Here is a 27,665-nt window from a genome sequence, read left to right on the forward strand (position 1 = left end):
GGGGGGCGGGCCTATGTTCAGCTTCCTCCCTGTTGTTCCTTTGCTTCAGCTGCAGTGGGATCGCATCTTCCTTGTTCTGGCCTCATCTGCGATCTGTAAGGCGTTGGGAGCTGCAGGCGGACTCGGGAGGCCCAGGAACCAGAAATGGTGAGTGTGCGGCCGGGCGCGGGGACGGGGAGGAGGCGCGGGTGGAGCCGCCGTGGCGGGACCGTCTCTCCACGGTCAGGTCCGGAGCCTGCGGACCGAGGCGCCGGGGGCTCCGCTGAAACTGCAGGCCCCTCGGGCTCGCAGGGCGGGGCCCAGCCGGCACCCGGGCGTCCAGTGTGTCCCCGCGGCAGGGCCTTGGGCTGCGGAGCGCGTCTGGGCAGCTCTGCACCCTCATCCCCGCGGCTCCGCAGTCGGTGCGGGGACCACGGGGAGGGTCATGGGGACAATGGTGACTCGGTCCCCGCGGTTCGTGCACGGGAGGAGCTGTGGTCTGTGGGGTCCCCGGTCCCTCCTTTCTCCCCAGAAGGACCCCGTTTTCTCCTGATTTTTGATGTTTGTGGAGCAGGCTCTCAAGTCCACCCCCTGTCCCCCAGGCCTAGCTCTGCAGCACATGCCTGCATTTCCAGTCTCTCCCCTGAATCCTAAACACCAACTTCCCTTCTCTGAGTCACAGCGTCTTTATCAGCTATTTGTTTTGTGGTGCTTTTCAAACTGTTAAAAAACAAAATTCACCTGAATAAAATTGGAAGGTCTAATTGGCTTGGTTCCCCATTCCCGAATAGGGCTGCATCCCATCCAGTAAATATAATCTCAGAGCAGCAGTTCACAATGGAAGGCGTTTACAACAGGCAGAAAGGAAGTGGCTTTGAGAGGTTATTAGTGAAAGAAAAGCGGGGATTGCTTCAGGCAGGGTCACCCTTCCTTAGGGGAAGGAACAGCAGGAGTCTTTAGACAGATTAGTGTGGAACAGCAAGTTGCAGAGTGACTGGGCTAAAACTTTACTCCTGGGAGAGGTGAAGCTGCAGTTACCTACAGTCCTGCACCCTGAGCCTGGGGAGGACATCTGGAGGCAGGTTTGTTGTTTTCAGTTCTCTTACACTAAGCTGCATGGTGTAGCCTGCTACACACCTAGGCCATATGGTGTAGGCTGTGGGTTCTAGGCAACAAACCTGTACAACATGCTACTGTACTGAATACTGTTGTCAGTTGTGATGCAATGGTAGGAAGCATTTATGAAACGGTGCAGTAAAAATGTGGTGTGCAAGATAGAAAATGGTACATTCGTGTGGGGCACTGACCCTGAATGGACTCCTGGACTGGAGACTGCTCTGCAGGAGTCAGTGATTGGTGAGTGAATATGAAGGCAGAGAATGTTACTGTACACGACTGTAGACTTTATTTATTTTTAAAAATATATTTTTATTGCTTTCAGGGAGGGAGAGGGAAAGGGAGAGAGAGATAGAAACATCAGTGATGAGGGAGAATCATTGATTGGCTGCTTCCTGCATGGCCCCTAGTGGGGATCGAGCCTCCAACCCTGGCATGTTCCATGGACAGGTATCACACCTAGGACCTTTCAGTCCTCAGTTGGATGCTCTATCCACTGAGCCAAACCAGCTAGGGCACCACTATAGACTTTATCACACTGTACACTTAGGCTAGGAAATTTACAAAAAAACAGATTCAATCAAGCCCAGGAGGCAATGATGGAATCTAAAGATATAGTCAACACAAGACGGTGAGGCTGCTGCCTGCCTGCATAAAACAGCATACTGTTTCACGGCAAAGTTTTCTGTCACTAAGTAGAAAGCACACAAAGATAGGCTAGTATAGCAAATGCATAAACCAGTTTTTCATCATCAAGTATTCTATGTAGTGACCGTAACTGTATGTGCTGGACTTTCATAGGACTGGCCGCATAGGAAGCTTGATTATACCTGCATCATTATAAACATCTGAGTAATGCATTTCCCTGTGATATTGTGATGGGTGTGACATCACTAGGTGACTGCAGTTTTTCAAATCCACTGCAATCTTTTTTTATAGAAGGGATTTTATTTTTCATTAAGTTACATTTGACATACAGCATTATATTTGTTTAAGGTGTACATCATAATGATTTGATATGTGTGTGTATTGTGAAGTGATCATCACAATAAGTCTTGTTAGCATCTGTCATCATACATACTTACAGAATATTTTTTCTTTTTTTTGAGAAAATGCAGAATATGAAACCTTTATTGCTTAACTGAAATGTTAATTCTTGGTTACAACTATTCATATAACTGCTCCATGTAGGAATCGCAGTAGTTAACATTAAGTACAACTTTATTACCATATATTTCTTAAGCTCATTCATGGCACATTGCCCCTTAATCCCGAAATATGCAGTTAACGGTGTTTTCAGAAATGACTATGAAACTGATCAGAGAGCTAAAATAATTTCAAAAGTCAAGTAGATATGAATCATGGCCAGAGAGCTCCTTAATTTCTCATCTTCTATAAGCTGCTTCACAAATTATTTGGAAAATCAACCTAGATGTAAACATAATAAACCACATTTCCTGTCCATTCTTGAAGTTGATCTTTCTCAAGAAATGATGGACAGCACCTGTCTTTGAAGATGGCAGTAAGGCCTGACCCTGATACCAAAGCTCTGGTTCTAGATCAGTTTTTTGCATTGGACTGGTCAGGAGTCACTTCCTTCAGCATCTTCATCAGTGAACTTCAGTGATTATGCGCTAATATTATCTTCTCTTTTAGCTCTGCCATCTTTTCTGGTAGAGGCATGTTGTGAATGTCCATCTCAGATGCGTTTACTACGGCTTTTGTTTTTAAGAGATAGCATTCCATTTTGTCCCTGGAAAGGCAGACGTGACCTTTCAATGTAGCCAGGGCAACATGGGTAGAATAGAGATGGAAACCAATGGGAAACCCACAGGAACTACAGAATAAAAGGCTGTAAGTGCTGCCTTGGAGTAAACCTTCAATGCCAACAAGGAAGGGAGTTTCCAAAACAACGTTACTTGTGACCCCTGTGTGTTCCACTCCATGGAAGTCCTAAAAGAGGATCCGCCATCACAAAAGTCAGCCTCCCGCAGCTTTGCATACGAAGAGGAGTGCCACTGCAGCCCAGCAGCCATCTTCCCACGGCCGCTGCTGGGATTTCTAACAAGAATATTTTTTTTATTGTAAAGAGAACTTTTAAGATTTACTCATAGCAACTTTCAAATATGAAATGTAGTATTACTAACTGCAGTCACCTTGCTGTAACTTGCATTTCCATAACTTATTTTATAACTGGAAGTTTGTACCTTTTGATACCAGTCATCCATTTGACCCCCACCTCACCCCGATACACCACTCCCGCAACCTCTAGCAACCATCAGTCTGTGCGCTGTATCTATGGACTTGCTTTTTTAAAAAATATATTTTATTGATTTTTTACAGAGAGGAAGGGAGAGAGATAGAGAGTTAGAAACATCGATGAGAGAGAAACATCGATCAGCTGCCTCCTGCACATCTCCTACTGGGGATGTGCCTGCAACCCAGGTACATGCCCTTGACCGGAATCGAACCTGTGACCTTTCAGTCCACAGGCCGACGCTCTATCCACTGAGCCAAACCGGTTCCGGCTGGACTTGCTTTTTTAAAGGTTCCACAGATAAGTGAGAACACATGGTATTTCTCTTTTTCTAACTTATTTCACAAAGCATCCTGCCCTCAAGGTCCATGAATGTGTTATTACAAGTGGCAGGATTTCTTTTTCTAATGGCTGAGTAATACAATAGTATTCCTCTATGTGTGTGTATACACCATTTTCTTTAAAATGTTTTTTTTTTGTTTGTTTTAATTCTCACCTGAGGATGTTTTTCCATTGATTTTTGGAGAGAGTGGAAGAGAAAGGGAAAGACAGAAATATCGCTGTGAGAGGAACACATCGATTGGTTGCCTCCTGCATGTGCCTTAACAAGGGCCCTGCTTGGAAGGTTGCTTGCAGACTGGAATTGATCTGGGGACCCTTCAGTCCATAGGCTGACACTCTATTCACTGAGCCAAACTGGCTAGGGCTTAATTTTTTTTTTCAATAAGTTGACACTATATATTAATTTCAGGTGTCAACATAGTGATTAGACATGTATAAACTTACAAAGTTCTAATACCTATCAGATACCACACATGGCTAATAGAATATTATTGACTACTAGGGGCCCAGTGCACGAAATTCGTGCACATTAAAAGGGGATTAATTAGAAGAAGTATTTTAATATTGCTATTTGCCCTTTCTCTATAATAAAAGTGTCAGAGATGAAAGAAAATTAGTAAAATGTATGTGAAAATCTTCCTCCTGTCAGAGTCTGGGGTGTGCTGCAGGACCCAGAGTCAAGTCCCTGCCCACCCATGGAGCCGCAAAATCGTACAAGACCCAGACCCGGCCGGCCTCACTGGGCGAGATCCAGACCTGGCCGGCCCCACCCTTGTCAAGCCCCACCAGGTGGGGCGCGCAGCCTCGGGTCCCCCATCAAGCCCTGCTGGGCAGCGGGAGCGCAGCCTAAGGTCCCCCCGGGACGGTGGGCGTGGCCTGAGGTCCCCTGCCCAGCACTGGGGCAGGGTCATGCCTTGAGGTCCCCTGTCAAGCCCTGCTGGGTGGGGGGCATAGACTCAGGTCCCTGCTAATTGCTCATTAAGGCTCGATACAGGAACTTGGCCTCCACTGTGGGTGTATCCATCTTGTGTTATGGAAACCCAGTCTCCACTGTGGGCTCTGCCATCTTTGTGACAGTGCTATGGTCAATTTGCATATTCCCTCTTTATTAGATAGGATATTTTCTATGCTGTACTTTACATACCCCTCACTATTTTGTATCTACCAATTTGTGCTTCCTTTCTGTTGTTGTTTTTTGTTTATGATTCCTCACTTGAGGATATTTTCCCATTAATTTTTTAGGGAGAGTGGAAGAGAGAGGCAAAGACAGAGAGAAACAATGATGTGAGAGAGAAACACATTAGTTGGTTGTCTCCTGCAGGAGTCTGATCCAGAGCCTGGGCCAGGGAGGAGCCTGCAACCAAGATAATGCCCTTGGCCGGAATAAAACCTGGGACCCTTTGTCTGCATGCTGATATTCTATCCACTGAGCCAAACTGGCTAGAGCGTGTATTTCCTTTTTTTAAAAAATAATTCTTTATTGTTGAAAGTATTATGTATGTCACCTGTCTCCCCCCATTAGCCCCCCTCCAGCCTTCTCGCGTCCTCCTGCTCCCCGCCCCACCCTCCACCCCAGGTCTTCAGGACCCTATTGTCTGTCTCCCTGGGTTATGCATATATGCATTCAAGGCCTTTGGTTGATTAGCTCCCACCCACCCACCCTCCAACCCCTTCCCTCCAAGATTCTGCACTCTCTTCCATGCTTAAATGTCTCTGGATCCACTCCTATCATTAGTTTATTTTTTGTTACTTAGATTCCACATATGACTGAGATCATGTGATACTTGTCTTTCTCTGACTGACTTATTTTCCTTAGCATGATACTCGCCAGGTCCCTCCATGCTGTCTCAAAGGGTAAGAGATTCTTCTTTTTTATTGCTGCATAGTATTCTGTGGTATAAACGTACCACAGCTTTCATATCCACTCATCTACTGATGGGCACTTGGGCTGTTTGCAGATCTTAGCTATTGTAAATTGTGCTGTTATGAACATAGGGTTGCGTACATTGTTTCTGATTGGTGTTTCAGGTTTTCTTAGGGTATATTCTAGAAGTGGGATCACTGGGTCAAATGGCAGATCATATTTAATTTTTTAGGAAACTCCATGCTGGTTTCCATAATGTTTGCACTCAGTCTGCATTCCCACCAGCAGTATACTAGGGTTCTCTTTTCTCCACATCCTCACCAGCAGTTGTCATTTGTTGATGTGTTGATGGTAGCCATTCTGACAAGGTGTGAGGTCCCTGCTAATTGCTCATTAAGGCTCGATTCAGGAACTTGGCCTCCGCTGTGGGTGCATCCATCTTGTATTATGGAAACCCAGTCTCCACTGTGGGCTCCGCCATCTTTGTGACAGTGCTATGGTCAATACCTCATTGTCCTGTTGATTTGCATCTCTGGGATGATTAGTGACTGAGCATTTTTCATGTCTCTTGGCTATCTGTATGTCCTCTTTGGAGAAGTTGCCCATTTTTTAATTCGATTGTTTGCCTTCCTTTGGTTAAGTTGTATTAGTTCCTTATATATTTTCAATATTAACCCTTTATAAGATGTACCATTGCTAAATATTTTTTCCCATACAGTGGGCTCTCTGTTTTATTGATGGTTTCTGTTGCAGTGCAGAAGATGTATATTTTGATGTAGTCCCATTTGCTTATTTTCTCCTTCGTTTCCTTTGCCTTAGGAGATGTGTCTATAAACATATTGCTAAGAGAGATGTCTCAGATTTGGCTGCCTATCGTGGTTTCTTCTAGGATTTTTATGGTTTCATGACTTACATTTAATTTAAGTCTTTTATCCATTTTGAGTTTATTCTTGTGTATGGTGTAAGTTGGTGGTCTTGTTTCATTTTTTTGCATGTATCTGCCCAATTTTCCCAACACCATTTATTGAAGAGACTCTCTTGACTCCATTGTATGCTCTGGCCTCCTTGGTCATATATTAATGGAGCATAATGGATTGGTTCAATTTCTGGATTCTCTGTTCTGTTCCATTGATCTGTATGCCCGTTCTTGTGCCAGTACCAGGTTGTTTTCATTTTGGTGGCTTTGTAGTATAACTTGAAATCTGGTGTTGTGATTCCTCTAACTTTGTTTTTCTTTCTCAAAATTGCTGCAGCTATTCGGGGTCTTTTTTTATTCCATTTATATTTCTGGAGTATTTGTTCTATCTCTGTGAAATATGACATTGGTATTTTAATGGGATTTCATTGACTCTGTAGATTGCCTTGGATAGTATGGACATTTTAATGATGTTGATTCTACCAATCCATGAACAGAGTATATTCTTCCACTTGTTTATATCTTCTTCTAGCTCTGTTTTCAATATCCTGTAGTTTTCCAAGTACAGGTCTTTTGCCACCTTGTTTAAGTTTATTCCTAAGTATCTTAATTTTTTTTGTTGCCAAAGTAAATGGGATTGTTTGTTTAGTTTCTCTGAGAATTTATTATTGGTGTATAAACAAGCCATTGATTTTTGGGTGTTGATTTTGTATCCTGCTACAATGCCAAATTCATCCCCCCCCCCCCAAATCAATACAAGGCTTTTATTGTACATCTTTTTAGTTTCACAAAGAAGTGTGACAAATCATTCGGCATCTCGGTGTTTCTATAGCTGGATAACTTAGATCTTATTCATCAGCCCGCTGAACTGTTCCTTTTTTCAGAAATATAGATACCATCCAAAAATTTTCTGATATCCTTGTTTTTAACTGTTGTGGCTTTCTGAATCAAAGCAGCTGAATTTGATACAAGTTCAATGTCATTTCCTTCAAGAATCAACTCATCTTTCTGGGCTAGAGATACTGAACAAGCAACACCTGACCTCATCTGAACTCTGAGGATGTATTTTTCGCCCAAGAAATTTCTAATTTCTACAAGAGAACCATTCTCCTGAATAACAATGTTGATGGAGAAGGAAGCGTACACAGATCTCATCTTGTAACAGAAGCCCAGTGTAACACCCTTGATCATGTTGTGTACAATGACTGCAGATACTGCGAACTGTGGCCAATCCCTTTCTATTTCCCCACCACTTGTCAACCCGGAGCCTATTCTTTTTCTTTCCAAGGAGACTGAGCTCTACATTGATGTGGTTGAAGTCCCTCCCCAGGGTGCCTCTAGGACCCTTCACAATAATTGTGCATTCCTTCAGAGTGATGTCCACATTTTCTGGGATGTCTACAGTCTGATTGCAGAGAACGGTCTTCATCCTCGCAGTAAATGCGGCAAAAAAAGCGCCAAATTCACTATTAAATCTAGTAGTTTTTTGGTGGGGTCTTTAGGTTTTACTGTGTACAACAGGGATCTTCAAACTACGGCCCGCAGGCCACATGCAAATACAAATATTGTATTTGTTCCCGTTTTGTTTTTTTCCTTCAAAATAAGATATGTGCAGTGTGCATAGGAATTTGTTCATAGTTTTTTTTTAAACTATAGTCGGGCCCTCCAAGGGTCTGAGGGACAGTGAACTGGCCCCCAGTTTAAAAAGTTTGAGGACCCCTGGTGTACAATATCATGTCATCTGTGAATAATGAGAGTCTTACTTCCTTCTTTCTAATTTGGATGCCTTTTATTTCTTCTTCTCTGTACGCTGTGACTAGGACTTCCAGCAGTATCCTATATAATAAAAGACTAATATGCACATCGACTAAATGGTGGAATGCCCAGTTGCTATGACGTGCACTGATCACCAGGGGGCAGACAATCAATGCAGGAGCTGCCCCCTGGTGGTCAGTGTACTCTCACAGGGGGAGCACTGCTCAGCCAGAAGCCGGGCTCACAGCTGGCTGTAGTGGGAGGCTCTCCTGCCTCTGGGGCAGTGCTGAGGACCCCTTGGGGGATGTTGGCCTGCTGACTTAGGCTCCTCTCCACAGGGATTGGTCCTAAGCCATCAGTCGGACATCCCCCGAGGGATCTCAGACTGCAAGAGGGCGCAGGCCAGGCTGAGGGACCCCCCCCCCCCCCCACCTCCTGCAACCCAAGTGCCAGAATGTCTTGCACCGGGCTCTAGTGTTGAATAAGAGTGATGAAAGCAGACATACCTGTCTTGTTCCAGTTAATAGGGGAAATGCTTTTAGTTTATCCCCATTGAGTATGATGTTGGCTGTAGGTTAGTTATATATGGCTTTTATCATGTTGAGATATGCTCTCTCTATTCCAACTTTGCTGAGAGTTTTTATCAAAAATGGGTGTTGACTCTTGTCAAATGCTTTTACTCTCTCTATTGATATGATCATGTGATTTTCATCTTTCAATTTGTTTATGTGATGTATCACGTTGATTGATTTGCAAATATTGTGCCAGCCTGGAATAAATCCCACTTATTATGGTGTATGATCTTTTTAAGATATTGTTGGATGCGATTTGCTAATATTTTGTGGAGGATTTTAGCATCTATGTTCATCAGTAGTATTGTCCCGTAATTCTCTTTCTTTGTAGTGTCTTTATCTGGTTTTGGAATTAGGATAATGCTGACGCCATAAAAAGAGTTTGGAAGTGTTAAGTGTTGCTTCCTCTTGGATTTTCTGAAATAGTTTGAAGAATAAAGGTATTAGTTCTTCTTTGAATGTTTGGTGAAACTCCCCTGTGAAGCCGTCCAGACCTGGGCTTTTGTTTGCTGGGAGTTTTTTGATTACTGCTTCTATTTCATCAGTTGTTATTGACCTATTTAGGTTTTTTGATTCCTTCTGATTCAGTTTTAGGAGATTGTATTTTTCTAGGAATTTGTCCATTTCATCCACATTGTCCAGCTTGTTGGCATATAGTTGTTCATAGTATTATCTTATAATCCTTTGTATTTCTGTGGTGTCGGTGGTTACTTCTCTACTTTTGTTTCTGGTTTTATTTGGGTCCTTTCAAGTCAGGCTAGCTTATCAATTTTGTTTATTGTTTCAAAGAACCAGCTCTTGGTTTCATTCAATTTTTTTTTGTTTTTAGTCTCTATGTTATCTGTTTATGCTCTAATCTTTATTATTTCCTTCCTTTCTTCTACCTGGGCTTTTCTTCTTGTTCTGTTCCTAATTCTTTAAGTGGTAGGGTTCAATAGTTTATTGTTGATTTTCTTGTTTTTTGAGGTATCCCTGTAGTGTTATGAACTTCCTTCTCAGGTCTGCTTTTGCTGTGTCCCAGAGATTTTGAGTCATTGTGTGTTCATTTTTATTTTTTTCCATGAAGCTTTTGATTTCTATTTATATTTCGTTGGTAACTCATTCATTGTGTAATAATATGCTATTTAGCCTTTATGTGTTTGAATGTTTTTGTGTTTTTTTACTGTAGCTGATTTTTAATTTCATTCCACTGTGATCTGAGAAGATGCTTGATATGATTTCAGTCTTTTTGGCCTTGTAGAGACTTGTTTTGTGTCCTAATGTGGTCTATCTTTGTGTATAATCCATGTGCACTTGAGAAGAATGTATATTCTGCTTTGGTGTGAAATATTCTATAAATGTTGATTAAATCCATCTGATCCAGTGTGTCACTTAGAGTCATTGTCTCCTTAAGTTTCTTTCTGGAAGATCTATCCAGTGAAGTCAGCGGGGTGTTGAATTCCCTTACTATGACTATATTGTTGTTGATCTCTCTGTTAAAGTCCTCTAGAAGTTTTTTTTTATGTGTTTAGGCACTCCTATATTGAGTGCATATATGTTTAGCAGGGTTGTGTCCCCTTGTTGGAGCGATCCCTTTAATATTGTGTAGTGACCTTTGTTGTCTCTTGTGATGGCTTTCATTATAAAGTCTATTTTGTTAGATATGAGTGTTGCAACTCTAGCATTTTTTTTGTTTTCCATTTGCATGGAAAAATGGATTCCATCCCTTCACTCTCATCTTGTGTGTGTCTTTTGTTCTGAGATGGGGCTCTTGTAGACAGCATACAGTTGGGTCATGTTTTTGTATCCATTCAGCTACCTTATGCCTTTTGATTGGAGCATTTAATCCATATCCATTTAGGGTTATTATTGGTATGTAGTTATTTATTGCCATTTTAATTCTGTATGCATAGGCTTCTCTCTCTGTTTCTTGTTCTTATTTACAGCAGTCCCTTTAGCAATTTTTTAAAATTTAAATTCTTTATGATTTAAAGTATTACATATACCTTCTTTTTCCTCCATTGACCTCTCCTCAGATGCTCCTACGCCCAGCACATGCACTCACCCCGTCCTGTCTGTGTCCATTGGTTATGCTTATTTGCATGCATACAAGTCCTTTGGTTGATGTCTTATCCCCCGCTCCCCTGCCATCTCTCTGAGGTTTGATAGTCTGTTCAATGCTTGTAGGTCATGCATCTATTTTTGTTCATCAGTTTACTAGTATGTTGTTCACTATATTCCACAAATGAGTGAGGTCATGTGATATTTTATTTATTTTTCTCCTACTGGCTTACTTCACTTGGCATCATGCTTTCCAGGTCCATTTCATTCTGATGCAAATGGTAACAGTTCTTTTTTACCATAGTGTAGTATTCCATTGTGTAGATGTACCACAGGTTTTTAATCCACTTACCTACTGATGGGCACTTAGTCTGTTTCCAACTCTTAGCTATTGTAAATTTTGCTGTGAACATAGGGGTGCATATATTCTTTCTGATTGGTGTTTCTGATTTCTTGGGATCACTGGGTTAAATGGGAGTTCCGTTTGTTGATTTTGAGGAAACTCCATACTGTTTGGCTCAGTGGAAAGAGCTTCTGCCTGTGAACTACAGGGTCCCAGGATCTATTCCGGTCAAGGACACATGACTGGGTTGTAGGCTCGATCCCCAGTAGGGAACTTGCAGGAGGGAGCCAATCCATGATTCTCTCTCATCATGGATGTTTCTATTTCTCCCTATTGCTTCCTCTCTGAAATAATAAAAATATATTTTTAAAAAAGAGTATGTAAATCTCCGCATTTATTTTAAATAAATCTGTAAAATAGAAAGGTCCAATTTAAGGCTCACTATCCACATATGCTGATCCCTGCAGCACTGTTTCTCCAGGCCCCCCGATCCCACCCCCACCCCCAATACAGTTTTGATCATTTCTTAGCAAATGTCCAACTTATACCAAAACTAGCCACTACGGCTGGATGCTCCACACTTTTGTGGTGGGGCAGGGCCTCAGGAAGTCCTCAGGATGAGGCCAGCAGAGTTTATCAGATGCAAACAGACCAAAATTTGGTCTTGTGAAGGGAGGACTCTGTACAAGTCATGCCTGGAAAGAAAAAGTGACCCCAGACCTAGAGCCACACAACTCAGTTTGTGCCAGGTTCTCCAGGATCCTGATCTCTGCAGGGCAGGCCCACTAAGTGTGAGGCAGGTGGGGATTGGGGTCTCCCTTGAGGGGGAGGTGCCCGTCAGGCTTGGGGGAAGGTGGGTGGAGTGGCACTCAGCCTTGAGCACCCAACTCAGGCTGTTCTGGATTCTGCCCAACCCTCAGCATGGTGGAGCCAACAGGAGGGGCGTGCTGCTGGGAGTCCAGAGGTGGGACTAGAGCGTCTCTCTTGAGGAGAAGGCACCAGTCAGGTTCACAGGAATCTTTGGGAAATGACCCCTTCCCCGGAGGCACACAAGTCAGTCACTGTAGAGTCTTCCCACACTCAGGCACAGGCAGCTGACTCCTCAGCAGAGTACAAAATCTGCAGGGTTTTTCTTACCTTGTAATTAGCATTCGGACTATTCATTTAAATATATATATATATATATATATATATATATATATATATATATCTTTATTGATGTCAGAGAGGAAGAGAGAGGGAGAGAGCGATAGAGCCATGAATAATGAGAAGAATAATCCATCAGCTGCCTCCTGCACATCCCCTCACTAGGGATCAAGCCTGTAACCTGGGCATGTGGCCAGACCAGGGATGGAACTGTGACCTCCTGGTTAATAGGTGGACGCTCAACCAGTAAGTCATGTGGTTTCCCCAAACTATGCATTTTTTAAAAACAATATTTTTTTATTGATTTCAGAGAAGAAAGGAGAGGCAGAGAGAGAGGAAAAAAAAAATCAGCGATGAGAGAGAATCAGTGATTGGCTCCCTCCTGCATGCCCACTACTGGGGATCAAGCCCCCAACCCAGGCATGTGCTCTTGACCGGAATCAATCCCGGGACCTTTCAGTCCCAGGCCGAAGATCTATCCATTGAGCCAAACCATCTAGGGCCAAACTATGCATTTTTTGATGGTTGCCTGCTACAGCTTGATCCTCAGTCTGCTCTTGTCCCTATTGCCTCCCACTTGAACAAGCTGATAAGAAAGCCTGGGTGGTGTCTCCTGTACAGCAGGCAGATGATTCAAACCACAGAATCCCTGCCTGTGCAGAACGCTTGCCCAGGACCCATCTTCGAGGCCCACATGACCACACCAGGCTCCATTTCTGGGTCTGAAGCCAGGTCTCAGCTACTTGAGAGGCCAGCCCGGCCCTCCTGAGACCTCTGTGTGAGTCCTAAGGCTTGTCCTGCTCTCCTGGTGTGGGTGTGAGGGCTGTGACACACCAGCATCACTCTCATCCACGCCTCTGCAGGTGAACATGACGCTTGAAGTTGCTGCCAGGAACAGCACATCCCAACATTACCAGCCGTGTGGGTCTGTCTTCTGTTTCTCAGCCTTGCTGACCTGTGGCTCTGGGTGCCAGGCGGATGGTGCTGGGAGCTGTGCTTCCCCATGTGGCACTGCTGAGCCTGTTGTGCCTCATTTGTTTGTACCGCAGTGGGAGCTTTCATGCATTTCTAGCCACCTGGCAGGCAGAGTATGGTATTGGGTCCTCTTGAAAGTGGTTCTGGAATCATTTGCTCTGGCTCTGCCACTTAAATAAATGTGTGACCAAATAGAGCAGGCTGATTTTTAAGTTGATGATATTGTGTGGCCCATGAATGACGTTATAACTATCCACATGGCCCTTGGCAGAAATAAGGTTCCCAACCCCTGCTCTGTAGAAAAAATAAGCAGGGCTCAAGCAGGCAGCTTGTCTTACTCCTTCCTCTCCCTGGACCTAAGACAAGAGAGGTTTTCCTATTTTGTCATTGCTCTACTGAGTAGATCATTGGTTTTCAGGCATCACAAGTGGTGAGTGGAAACCTTTTCTCTGTCCCCTACACATAGACATCAGTGGGTATGATGTCTCTCTGGGAGCAGCATTAAGGGAAATATGCTGTTGGGCATGTCCTATGCCTGAGATAGACTGTCCTGCTGCTTCTGGAACTCAAAGGTGAGGTCAGAAATTTGACCAGTTGGGAGAAGAGCCCCTAGAGTAGCATCAAGTTTTTGGAGAAAATCACTTTGTAAGTTTTATGTCTACAAATTGAAGATTTTAAAAAAAAACCTATTGAGATGACATTGGCTAATAAAATTATAGAAGTTTCAAGTGTATAATTCCATAACACATCATGTGTATATTGTATTGTGTGTTCCCCACCCAAAGTCCCCTTCCATCACCATTTAATCCTCCCCTTGACCCTCTTCCACTTCCTCACACCCCCCTTTCCCTCTGGAACCCCGTGCTGTTTTCTGAGTCTAAGATTTTGTTTGTGTTGTTTACTCCCTCCCCCTTTTCTCATCCCCTCCCATCTGACAGCTGTCAGTCTGTTCTCTATTTATATGAGTCTCTGTATACTTCATTAATTTCTCTTCTTTACATTGTAAATATAAATGATATCATGTGATATTTATGTTTTTCTTACTGCTTTTCTTCACTAATTATAATGCACTCCAAGTCCATTCATGCTGTCATGGAGGGTAAGTTTTCCTTCATTTTTATGGCTGAGTAAAATTCAATTGAGTTGTACCATGGCTTTTTTATCCACTCACCTATTGATGGGCAGGAGTGCATATTTTCTTTTGCTTTAGTGTTTTGAGTTTTTTTTGGGTATATTCCCAGAAGTGAAATGGCTGGGTCATTGCCTGGTTGACCTACAGATTCTGAGCGATAGATGAATGGATTACTCTGGCACAAAGTTTGCTGTGAAAGAGAGGCCTAAGGTACTACCTGGCTAAAGGAACCCAGGGAGCCTTGATTGCCTGCCACATTAGGCTGTTATTGTAACAGCAGTTTAAGATAAAGTTTATCTTTCAGGTACATTCAGTAAGAGATGTAATTTTGGGACGACGCTTGTGTTTGTAATATCCTTTAAGCAAGGACCCCCAAAGATTAAGTATAAGGATTCCAGTAAACACCCGGTCTCTGCACATGCACAGAATTGTTTGGAAAGGTCAAGGAATAATTAGGGGCACTGCCTTTGGCACACCCCTAGGTCAGAATTTTTTTTTAAAATATATTTTATTGATTTTTCACAGAGAGGAAGGGAGAGGGATAGAGAGTTAGAAACATCGATGAGAGAGAAACATCAATCAGCCGCCTCCTGCACACACCCCACTGGGGATGTGCCCACAACCAAGGCACATGCCCTTGACCGGAATCGAACCCGGGACCCTTCAGTCCGCAGGCCGACGCTCTATCCCCTGAGCCAAACCGGTCAGGGCACTAGGTCAGAATTTTGATAAACAGGGCAAGCAGCCATCCACACACTTCCCTTTTTCCAGAATGTCCTTACAAACTTTCCAACCAAGTCTCCGGTGCTTCCCAACATCTTCCCCTTTTTGTTTTGCTGAATGTATTGGTAGAAGACAGAGAGAGGCGATGAACTTTCTGCTTTGGAATATTGGAGTCTGTGAAATGCATTTACTGTTCTAGTTCTGATTTTACAGGCTATGAGAAAAACAAAAAGAGGAATGGTTAGTTATCTGGAATGTGTAAAGTGTGAGTACATTCCAATAATTGCTAATCATTGGCCGTCAGCTTCATCATCATTCCCCAGGATATTCGGGGGCCATCTAGGTCTGGGGAAGGAGCATCATTCGGTGCTGTGGAGTTCCCAGGCCCAAATTCTTCATTTCGGGAAGAGGATTGGTCCCATGCCATGCCATGGCAGGGTTTAATCTGGCGAGCTGAAATCCACAATGGCCCTGTGGAGCTAGAAGCACACACATATCCTCTCCTCCATGTTAATAATTCATTGGGTCTCGTCTAGTTATTAGTGTCCTATCTCGCCACAAGACTTGTGATTTCTGAGATGGGGTTTAGGTCAAGTGCTGTTCTATAGAGGATTGAAAATGACCATTCAGATTCAAAAAATTAAGAATAAAGAATGCTTTAGATAGTAGTGTAGCAGGGTCCTTCAGTCCAGTATCCCCCCCTTTTTTTACTAGCATACCCTTCAGGGTACCATGCGCACATTCAGTGGAGGCCTGCCCTTGTGGATTGTAAGGGATTCCCGTGGAATGCTGGATGGACAAAGGTCTGCAAAAGGCAGTGAAGCCAAGGCTGCTATAAGCAGGCCCATTATCAGTTTTTCTTGGTTAATATAGCTACAATTGAAAACAGGTCCTATTGAATTCATGCAAAGAACTTTATTGCTACTTATTAAAAACTAGAGACCCAGTGCACAAAAATTTGTGCACTCGGGGGGGGGGGGGGTCCCTCAGCCCAGCCTGTGCCCTCTCGCAGTCTGGGACCCCTTGGGGGATGACCACCTGTTGGCTTAGGCCCGCTGCACACCCCCCACTGGGGATGTGCCCGCAACCAAGGCACATGGGGTATTGGGCCTAAGTTGGCAATCAGACATCCCTCTGGAATCCCGGGAGCCCTTGGGGGATGTCCACTTGCCATTGGGGAGCAGGCCTAAGCTGCAGTTGGCCATCCTTAGCACTGCTGAGGAGGCGGGAGAGGCTCCCACCACCACCGCTGTACTGGCAGCTGTCAGCCTGACTTGTGGCTGAGCAGAGCTCTCCCTGTGGGAGTGCATTGACCACCAGGGGGCAGCTTCTGCATTTAGTATCTGCCCCCTGGTGGTCAGTGTGTGTCATAGCGACCAGTCATTCCCAGCCATTCTGCTGTTAGGATCAATTTGCATAGTACCCTTTTATTATATAAAAGTGCCTGGCCTGCCTGGGTGAGTGGCTGATGGCTAAGCCCCTCAGCTGGGACCCTCACCCCATGAGGGTGTGGCCAGCCTGGGTGAGTGGCTGATGGCTCTTTGCAGGCTGGTCACAGCCCCTTCAGGTTGGGGGTCCCTGCTGGGGTGCCTGGCCATCCTGGGTGAGGGGCTGAAGGCTGTTTGCAGGCTGGCCACAGCCTCTTCAGGGTGCAGGGTCCTACTGGGGTGCCTGGCCAGTCTGGGTGAGGGGCTGATGGCTGTTTTCAGGCTGGCTAAGCGCCCCAGTGGGGACCCTCACCCCATGAGGGTGTGGCCAGCCTGGGTGAGGATATGATGGCTCTTTGCAGGCTGGCCACAGCCCCTTCAGGGGGGCGGTCCCTGCTGGGGTGCCTGGCCAGCCTGGCTGAGGGCCTGATGGCTGTTTGCAGGCTGGCCACAGCCCCTTCAGAGTGGGGGTCCCCACTGGGGTGCCTGGCCATCCTGGGTGAGGGGCTGAGGGCCATTTGCAGGCTGGCCACAGCCTCTTCAGGGTGCAGGGTCCTACTGGGGTGCCTGGCCTGTCTGGGTGAGGAGCTGAGGGCCGTTTTCAGGCTGACTAAGCCCCTCAGTGGGGACCATCACCCTATGAGTGTGTGGCCAGCCTGGGTGAGGGGCTGTTGGCTGTTTGTTAGCTGGCCACAACTCCCAGCCACCCAAGCTCCCAGTGGAGGCTGGCTGGAAGCAGGTATCTGGGATTTATTTGTCTTCTATAATTGAAACTTTGTTGCCATGAGCGGAGGCCACAACCAGCTCAGGGCAGGCGGGAAGCTTGGCTTCCTCCATCGCCCGGGCAACCAAGCCTTCTGCTTGCTCCAGCTCCGTGGCTGCCTGCCGCAATCTTGGTTGGGTTAATTTGCATATAGTTGCTCTGAATGGCTGGTGGGCATAGCAAAGGTACGGTCTATTAGCATCTTTGTCTTTTATTAGTATAGATTGCCAATTACTGGAGGGACAGGTAGGGAGAGAAATATATAATTTACAAAATTGCTTTAGAAATGCTTCCTTATATCTAAAAAACAAAAAGAATCAGCAGTACTTGCAAATGACATGGAATATTGTCCTATCTGCAAAACACAATATTCCTGAATAACAGAGCTATAGATGAAAGCAAAATATAGTTATTATTTGACAAAGTTTCCCATGTGCTTTAAGCAGAAAATTTTCCTTTATGGGAGAGGAAACAAATACTTGATGCATTTCAGAGACTATTGGAGCGATCTAAAGCCAATTCTATGTCAAGAGAAAGTTTCTTAAAATTCAAACCCTGGAAGGATTGTCAAATTTATTTTTCCAGAAGTTCATATATCAAAGTGTATTAAGCACAAACAGGCTAGTGAACTTCAGTTCCCATGATGAAAAGATGGCTTTAAAAGAACTTCCTGATTAATAAAGCCATTTTAATAATTTATAGAACTCTTGCTTCCTGGGTACAAAAACAGGAAAGATCCTTTTCCTTTTAACAGACTAGAAAAGGATTATCCAAAATAAGGTTTATTCTCTAACTTCATTTGTTCTTGGGTGTGGTCAGCAAATGACACTAATTGTATTTCTGCTGTCTGTCTCCCTGAGTCCATTGATAGAAGGCATTTACCATCTGGTTATACCCTCTGGTTAGGGAGGCAAAATGCAAATCATTTACTCTTTCTTTTTTTTTTAAATATAGTTTATTGATTTTTTACAGAAAGGAAGGGAGAGAGGTAAAGAGTTAAAAACATCAATGAGAGAGAAACATCGATCAGCTGCCTCTTGCACATCTCCAACTGGGGATGTGCCTGCAACCCAGGTACATGCCCTTGACCGGAATCGAACCTGGGACCCTTCAGTCTGCAGGCCGACGCTCTATCCACTGAGCCAAACTGGTTTCGGCCAAATCATTTACTCTTAAGTGTCCTTGGTTTAGGGAAGATGGGTTTTACTAGATGGCTCCAAATTGCTGTTTAACCATCTTCATTTTCCCATTCCCCTTGTCCTGGCTTACTGTCCTGTGTCATTTCTACAGTTTCTTTTTAACATTTCTCATCACAAAATCCCGTAACTTCCACAAACTTTCTACCACTTTCTCAAATCTTTCTTCAGACACCTGATAACTCAGAAGTAACCAGCTTTAGATTCCACTTTCTTTTTCCTTCAAACTGCATCTTCATGCCTCATGCCTTCCATTACACCAATGCCATATTTCTTTCCAATTAGAATTCTTAACCCTTAATAATCTTAATTTTTAGGTAGCATGTAAGTAACGTTCCTCAGATGGGCAATACATTACATTTTAAAAGCTGCTTCAAATAAAATACAAGACTTATTCATTAACAGATTCAAATCTATTCTCCAGATCAGTGGTTCTCAACCTTCTGGCCCTTTAAATACAGTTCCTCATGTTGTGACCCAACCATAAAATTATTTTCATTGCTACTTCATAACTGTAATGTTGCTACTGTTATGAATCATAATGTAAATATCTGATATGCAGATGGTCTTAGGCGACCCCTGTAAAAGGGTCGTTCGACTGCCAAAGGGGTCGCGACCCACAGGTTGAGAACCACTGCTCTAGATTCTCCATATGACGCAAATTCAGATTAACATTTCAGTATCCTGTTATTTCAAAATACCTAGATATTTAATAATTTTTACTATTTAAGCCAGCAAACTCGAAAGTTTTAAGTTACCAGAGACTTTGGGGAACTCTTTAGGCATATATAATTAGCCCTGATAAAGTTTTATCATATACCCTTCATTTTATTTATTTATTTATTATTTATATATTTTTTATTGATTTCAGAGAGAAAGGGAGATGGAGAGAGAGATAGAAACATCAATGATGAGCCAAAACCGGTTTGGCTCAGTGGATAGAGTGTCGGCCTGCGGACTGAGGGGTCCCAGGTTTGGTTCCGGTCAGGGGCGTGTGCCTGGGTTGCGGGCACATCCCCGGTGGGAGATGTGCGGGAGGCGGCTGGTCGATGTTTCTCTCTCATCGATGTTTCTGACTGTCTCTCTCCCTTCCTCTCTGTAGAAAATCAATAAAATATATTTAAAAAAAAAAAAAGAAAAAAAGAAAAAGAAACATCAATGATGAGAGAGAATCATTGATAGGCCGCCTCCTGCACACCCCCTTGTGGGGATCGAGCCTGCAACCTGGGCACGTGCCCTTGACTGGAATCGAACCTGGGACCCTTCAGTCCACAGGCTGATGCTCTATCCACTGAGCCAAACCAGCTAGAGCATATACCCTTCATTTTAGTTATATTTGTTTTGCCTTAACAAAATAAGTATGATGACCAGGCCAGCAGGGCGGGGGGGGGGGGGAGGCAAGGGGGGGTGTTGGGGGCAGTGAGGGGCTGCCAGGCTGGCATGAGGGGCAGTAGGTGTTGACTAGGACAGTGTGGGGGGCAGCAGCTGGGGACAACCAGGATGGCAGGAGAGACAGTTGGGAGTGACCAGGCCGGCAGGGGGGGCAGTATGAGGCAAATATGCTGGCGGGAGGGGGCAGTTAGGGGCGAACATGCTAGCGGGGCGGGGGGGCAGTGATGGAAAACCAGGCCAGCAGGGGGGGGCAGTTGGGGGCGATCAGGCAGGTAGGCAGGTGAGCAGTTAGCACCCAGTGGTCCTGGATTGTGAGAGGGATGTCTGTCTGCTGGTTTACTGGCAGTCAGACATCCTCTGAGGGGGCCCGGATTGGAGAGGGTACAGGCTGGGCTAAGGGGACCACCCCCCACCTCCCCGTGTACGAATTTTGTGCACCAGGCTTCTAGTAAGTTATAATAGTCTGCAAAAGGCCCTTTAATTGTTTCCTTGTAACCAAGGCACTATTTGCTTTTCACAGCTGTTTAAACACTATTATATATTGTTGCCATCGGTGGTGCAACCAGCAGGGCCATCAGGGGCACTGCTCCCACCTGCATTGGCCTGGTGCCACTCGCTCGCCGGCATTGCCCCCCACCTTAATGGCCTTTCCCCATCTGTGCGGTAACAGGCGGGGTTTTGGGGGCATCCACTCTCATCCACCTTGGCCTAGTGCCATCTGCTCACCTACTGCACCAACCCATAGCAGTCCTGCTCTCATCAGGGCCCATCGGGGCCAGCACTGCCTCCACTGCCACCCTCTACACATTGCTGAAGCCCACCATGTTTCGTGCTGCCCCCTGGTGGTCAGCGCAAATTATAGCAAGCAGTGGAACTCCCAGTTGCTCAAACTCCTGGGGACAATTTCCATATTGTCCTTTTATAATACAGGATACTATCTTTACTTTATTGTGTATTCTTGCTTCATTTGTCAACAGTTCCGTGACCATAAAGGCATGGGTTTAATATCTAGGTTTTCTGTTCCATTCCACTGATTTATATGCTGTTTATATACCAGGACCATGCTGTTTTGATTGCTATAGTCTTGTAGTACAGTTGGATATTAGGTAGTGTGATTCATCCACATTTGTTCTTATTTTTCATGATTGCTGTTGCTATTCAGAGTGTTTTGTGGTCTATGTAAAATTTTTGATTATTCTAGTTATGTGAGATTTATCTTGGGTATCTTGATAGGAATTGCATTGAAGCTATAGATTGCTTTGGGTAGTATGGACATTTTAATTATATTAATTTTTCCTCCATAAATACCATATATGCTTCCATTTATAGTTTACATTCCAATTACAGTTAATGTTTAATTTCATTTTATATTAGTTTCTGGTGAAATTAATTTCAACATGAAAATATTGCAGCTATCACTAAATGCCCTTGGACATACCAAGTCTTAAATTGTTCCTCAAGGTCCAGGCCCTGGTTATAGTATCACAATCCTGCTGGAAAGACTTCTTTTTAGTGTGATATTATCATTTCAATATACGTGTCTATGTGTCCTAAAAATCAGTATGAAGTAACCCTGAGGCTCATGAGTAGAGGACTTTTGTAGAGGGCTAAGTTGCCCTGTCTTGCTCATGCCTGAGCTCTAACTCTAACTTACTATCTCCATGAAATGAGAGAGGCAAAAGAAGGTTGAACTGAGTTACTAACAAATATTATAAAAGCAAATGATCATTCATACTCCTTCATAAGAATATTTTCATTCATTCAGGTGTATCTGACTATTTCTGATAATTTGGAGTACTTCAGGAAATATGGCCAAGTACACTTTGTTCTAATTTGAATTTTCACACATTGCCTGGCCTCTCCTGTTTGGTGATGAGAATAGAAGAAAAAGCTATGAGGCCTTTATTGTATTCAAAGTCATTAAAACTTTATGCAGACATTACCATATGTTTCATGGACTGCTGCATCAAATGGTGGTTATAATAGAGATGCATTTTCTCACAAGGAATTGATGGGCTTAAAACAGAAGTATTTTAACTTATTAATATAGAAGTTGTTCAAGGTGTTCTTTACCCTGACATTAGAGAGCAAAGAAGAGTTGAAGTGATCACCATAAAATCATATCAATAAATTCCTCTCTTGAGGAAGTGAATATGGCAAATTAATAATGTTCTCACAATCAAGTCATAGACTGAATGTTGGGGATCATGTGTCCTATGTGCACTTCCTATGAATTATGTATGGGTCCCCAGGGTTGTCTATCTCATCCATTCTCCTATATGCACATGTGGGATGTTTTAGGACTCAGTGGCCTTTGAGGATGTTAATGTGGAGTTCACCATGGAGGAGTGGGCTTTCCTTGATCCCACCCAGAAGAAACTGTACACAGATGTGATGCTGGAAACCTTCTGGAACCTGGCATCAGTAGGTAGGTATCACAAATTATTTTTTAATATATATTTTTATTGATTTTAGAGAGGAAGGTGAGGGAGAGAATGGGAGAAAAATCAATGATGAGAGAAAATCACTGATTTGGTACCTCGTGCTTGCCTCACACTGGGGATCTAGCCTGCAAACCGGTCCTACTGGAAATTGACCTTTGACCTCCTTGTTTATACTGGTTCATAGGTTGACAGTCAACCACAGAGCAACTCTGGCCTGCAACCACTTGTTACTTAAGCAATTAGAAAACGAGTATTGCTTGCTCATCAATGCTGTTTCAAAAACTGAAATATGGAAAGGGAGTATACTGGTAATTAAACCAGGAATGATCACAACTCATTGTGTACTTAAAATCTAACCATTTTTTATATTCTTTAATAGTTTATAATGCTTTTTCTAGCATGTATTTTAGAACAATGTGATGACCATGACAATGAAGATCAGTATAAGAAGCATGGGATGAATCTTAGGTGAGTTTCATTGACATGAGAAAGCATTAAGAGCATCTTTGTGTGTGTGTGCTTTTTAATATATTTTTTATATATTTATTTTATTCATTTGTATGTTTATTTTTTTTTAAATTTACTTCAGAGAGGTAGGAAGAGGGAGAAAGAGAAAGAAACAATGATGAGAGAGAATTATTGATGGCTGCCTCCTGCATGCACCACATTTGTAATCATGACTGGAACCTGGGATTGTGCCCTGACCAGAAATTGAACTATGACCACCTGGTTCAGAGGTTCAGTGAGACTCGCTGGTGGTGCAAAAATATGCTATTATTGATTTTGATATGTTGTGTTGAGAATGAGAGATAAAAAAATCAGGAGACTGCCTCCTGCATGCCCTGTACTGGGTTTAATAAGTCTGCAATCTGGCCATGTTCCCTTTTAGGGAATTGAACCAGTTAGCCCCTGGTGTGTGGGTCTATCCTGAACCACTGAGCCCTATGACCCAAGTCCAGAAAAGCAAAAACAGATAATCCAATTGTATCAGCCCAGTTTTAAATGTATTGATTTTTAGAATAATCTCATCAAAATGTATTTTTTTTTGAAATATGACCTCAATGTTTAGTATATAAGAAATAATTACACTTGGAAACAATATACAGAAGTACCATTAATGAATATAAGTGTTTTCATAATATCTATGATCCAGCCTATATCAGAAGTTTTAAGATATCCACTTTCAAAAATGGAATGTTCAGAAACCCCACCCTTTCTTTGAAAATGGTAAAAATGTCCTTGTCATGCTATTAATAAATATTAAATTGTTAACAGAGTATTAATAATATGCTTCTGATTTTTACAGCAATCGTATTGTAGAGAGACTCTGTACAAGGAAGGATGGTAGTCAATGCAGAGAAAACTTCAGCCAGATTCCAAATAATAATGAAAAGAAGGAAACTCCTACTGAAATAAAACAACCTAAATCCAGATTGTGTAGGCAAATCTTCATACGTTACTTATCCTTGAATAACCACTTGAGCTCTCACATTGGACCCAAACTGTTCCTGTGTCAGGAATACAAAGAAATACCTTATAAATATAAGGAATGTGAGAAAGTTTTCAAGCCTCACCAACATATTCAGAGCCATGAAGGCAGCCCCAGTGGGAAAACTTTCCACTATTCAACTTCCCTTAGAAATTATAAAAGAACGTATATTGCTGGGAAACCATATGAGTGTGAGCAATATGGGAAAGGCTTTAATCGTCTCACTTACTTTGAACTTCACAAAAATACTCATAGTGGAGAGAAACCTTATCAAAGTAAGCAACGTGGCAAAGCTTTCAGTTCTCCCAAGTACTCTGGAGAAAATGATAGAACACACATTGCAGAAAAGCCATATCAATGTAAGGAATCTGGAAAAGCTTTAAGTTACACTTCCCTTAGAAATCGAGAAAGAACCCACACCGGTGAGAAACCTTATGAATGTGGGAACGTCTTCCATCAGCTCAGGTCTCTTGGAGAACATAATAGAAGTGATGCCAGAAAGAAGCCTCATGAATGTAAGGAATGTGGTAAAACATTCTGTCATCGCTATTCCCTTATAATTCACCAAAGAATGCATACTGGGGAAAAGCCCTATGAATGTAAGCAATGTGGGAAAGCTTTCGTATTTTCCACTTCTCTTCGAAATCATGAAAGAATGCATACTGAGAAGAAACCCTATAAATGTAAGCAATGTGAGAAAGCCTTCCATTATAGCAGTTGTCTTGGAAAACATAAACGATGTCATGATGGAAAGAAGCCTCATGAATGTAAGGAATGTGGTAAAACATTGCATCATCCCTATTCCCTTAGAAATCATGAAAGAACTCATACTTGGGAAAAATGCTATGAATGTAAGCATTGTGGTAAAGGTTTCTATTATCACTCTTACCTGCAAGATCATGAAAGAACTCATACTGGGGAAAAATCAAATGAACGTCAGCTATGTGGTAAAGTTTTGTCTTATTCAACTTCCCTCCAAGATCATAAAAGAACTCATTCTGAGAAAAAATGCTATGAATGTAAGCAATGTGGGAAAGCCTTCAGTTCCAGCAGGTCTCTTGCAAACCATAAAATAAGTCATGATGAAAAGAAGCCTCATGAATGTAAGGAATGTGGCAAAACATTCCATCATCACTATTCCCTTAGAAATCGTGAAAATACTCATACTGGAATGAAAACCTATGAATGTAAGGTTTGTGGTAAACTTTTCTCTTATTCAGCTGCTCTTCTATATCATAAAAGAATGCATACGGGTAAAAAACCCTATCATCCCTCTTCCCTTAGAAATCATGAAAGAACTCATTCTGAGGAAGAACCCTATGAATGTAAGCATTGTGGCAAAGCTTTCTATTTTCTATCTGCCCTCCAACGTCATGAAAGAACTCATACTCGGGAAAATCGGTATGAATGTAAGCACTGTGGAAAAGGTTTCTATTACCAATCTTCTCTCCAAGATCATGAAAGATCTCATACTGGGGAAAAACCCTATAAATGTAAGGTTTGTGGTAAAGTTTTCTCTTATTCAACTTCCCTTAAACATCACAAAAGAATGCATAGTGGGGAAAAACCCTATCAATGTAAGGAATGTGGGAAAGCCTTCATTTTCCCCAGCTCTCTTGGAAAGCATAAAAAAATTCATGATGGAAAGAAGCCTCTTGAATGTAAGGAATGTGGTAAAACATTCTATTATCAATATTACTTCCAAATTCATGAAAGTATTCATACTGGTGTAAAACGTTACGAGTGTAAGCAATGTGGTAAAGCTTTCCATTATCCATCTTCCCTCCGAAATCATGAAATGACTCATAATAAGGAAAAACCCTATGCATGTAAGCAATGTGGGAAAGACTTCAGTTACCTCAGTTCTCTTCGATGTCATCAAAGAATTCATGATGGAAGGAAGCCTCATGAATGTAAGGCATGTGGTAAAACATTCCATCATCCCTGTAAACTTAGATATCATTTAAGAATTCATACTGGGGAAAAACCCTATGAATGTAAGCATTGTGGCAAAGCTTTCTATTATCTGTCTGCCCTCCAAAGTCATGGACGAACTCATACTGGCATAAAATGCTATGAATGTAAGCAGTGTGGTAAAGGTTTCAATTATAAATCTTCTCTTCAACGTCATGATAGAACTCATACTGTTGTAAAATCCTATGAATGTAAGCTATGTGGTAAAGTTTTGTCTTCTTCAACTTCCATTCAATATCATGAAAGAATCCATACTGGGGAAAAGCCCTATCAATGTAAGGAATGTGGGAAAGCCTTCATTTCTCCCTGCTCTCTTGGAAGTCATAAAAGAAGTCATAAAGAAAAGAAGTCTCATGAATGTAAGGAATGTGGGAAAACCTTTCCTTTTCCCTCTTTACTTAGAAGACATGAAACAATTCATACTGGATGAAAACCCTATGAACGTAAGCATTATAGTAAAAGTGTATCTTATCCAGCTTCCCTCCCATAAAATGATAGAACACGTACTGGAAAAAAAAAACAACCATGTATGTCAGGCTTTTAGTTTCCTGCATCTCTTAGAGATCATAAAAATATACATACTGGGGAGAAACTCTACGACTGAAAGCAATGTGAGGAAGCCCTTTCTGCCAAATGCCTTAGTGAACATAAACTAATTCATCATGGAAAGATGTCTCATGAATGTAAGGAATGTGGTAAAACTTTCTTTTATCCCTCTTTGCTTAGAAATCATGAAAAAATTCATACTTGGGAAAAACCCTATGAATGTAACCATTGTGGTAAAACTTTCTCTTCTCCACATTCCCGCCAACATCATAAAAGAACTCATACTAAGGAAAAACTCTATGAATGTTATGCATGTGGAAAACCATTTATTCATCCCAGTTCCCTTCAAAATCACAAAAACACTAATAATAGTGGAGAGAAATTATAAAGAATGAAAGAACTCACACTGAAAATAAGCCCTATTGTGTAAAGATTGTAGAAAAGCCTTTGACCATCCTGGTTCTTTTTTTTTTTTTTTTTCATCCTCACCAGAGGATATTTTTCCATTGAGACAGTGGAAGTCAGAGAGTAAGACAGAGAGCAATATTGATATGAAAGAAACAAATCAGTTCGATGCCTCCTGCACATCCCCAGCCATTTAAGCACACAGTGCAGAAAAGCTCTATGAATGTAATGAATGTGGTCAAGTTTTCAGTTTCTCCAAGTCTCTTAGAAAGCATTGAAGGAAGAACACATACTAGGGGAAAACATTATCAATGAAAGCATTGTGGGAAAACCTTATGTTGTGTCACACATCTTTCAAGACATAAAAGAAGACATGATGGAAATAAGCTTCATGAAGGGGCCTGGCTCAGAGTGCAGGGTTGCAGGAGGAGTTACAGGGTGGGGTGGGGTCCCTAACACATCGGCTTTGCCTTTTTTCTTTTTTTTTTCGTGTTTTTTTTTTTCTGTAAATGTACTTTTATTTTTTATTTTTTTTAATTAAATCTTTATTGTTCAGATTATTACATTTGTTCCTCCTTTTTCCCCCCCATAACTCCCCTCCTCCCAGTTCCCACCCCACCCTCCGCCCTCACTCCTCACCCACTGTCCTCATCCACAGGTGCATGATTTTTGTCCAGTCTCTTCCCACATCTCCCACACCCCTTTCCCCCCCCCCCCAAGAATCGTTAGTCCATTCCCTTTCTATGTCCCTGATTCTATTATGATCACCAGTTCATTCTGTTCATCAGATTATTTATTCACTTGATTCTTAGATTCACTTGTTGACAGATGCATATTTGTTGTTCATAATTTGTATCTTTACCTTTTTC

At 42.6% G+C, this 27,665-nt stretch overlaps 1 protein-coding gene and 1 pseudogene across 3 annotated transcripts; one reads left to right on the forward strand and one right to left on the reverse strand.

Annotated features, from left to right (window-relative positions):
• LOC308518896 (uncharacterized protein) lies at positions 1–27,665 on the forward strand. Of its 2 annotated transcripts, XM_081090689.1 has the most exons (4): positions 1–147; positions 22,240–22,366; positions 22,781–22,850; positions 23,689–27,665. In XM_081090689.1, exons 1-4 carry the CDS (start codon positions 145–147, stop codon positions 26,273–26,275), a joined length of 2,787 nt encoding a protein of 928 aa, XP_080946815.1. In that variant the 5' UTR covers positions 1–144; the 3' UTR covers positions 26,276–27,665. The 2 variants fall into 2 exon arrangements, with proteins under 2 accessions (XP_080946815.1, XP_080946816.1); XM_081090690.1 differs by lacking the exon at positions 1–147 and having other exon boundaries at positions 22,267–22,362.
• On the reverse strand, positions 7,323–7,918 carry LOC308520468 (large ribosomal subunit protein uL6-like; annotated as a pseudogene). Its single transcript has one exon. The product of its transcript is annotated as a large ribosomal subunit protein uL6-like (transcript).

Source organism: Myotis nattereri (genome assembly GCF_964212035.1).
Source record: "Myotis nattereri genome assembly, chromosome: 5".
NCBI lineage: Eukaryota > Metazoa > Chordata > Mammalia > Chiroptera > Vespertilionidae > Myotis > Myotis nattereri.

Excerpts from the sequence above, each read along its gene's own strand:
- LOC308518896 (XM_081090689.1), top strand. Across the intron at positions 22,367-22,780 it reads CTGGAACCTGGCATCAGTAG|CATGTATTTTAGAACAATGT; the intron begins GTAGGTATCACA and ends TGCTTTTTCTAG. Across the intron at positions 22,851-23,688 it reads AAGCATGGGATGAATCTTAG|CAATCGTATTGTAGAGAGAC; the intron begins GTGAGTTTCATT and ends TGATTTTTACAG.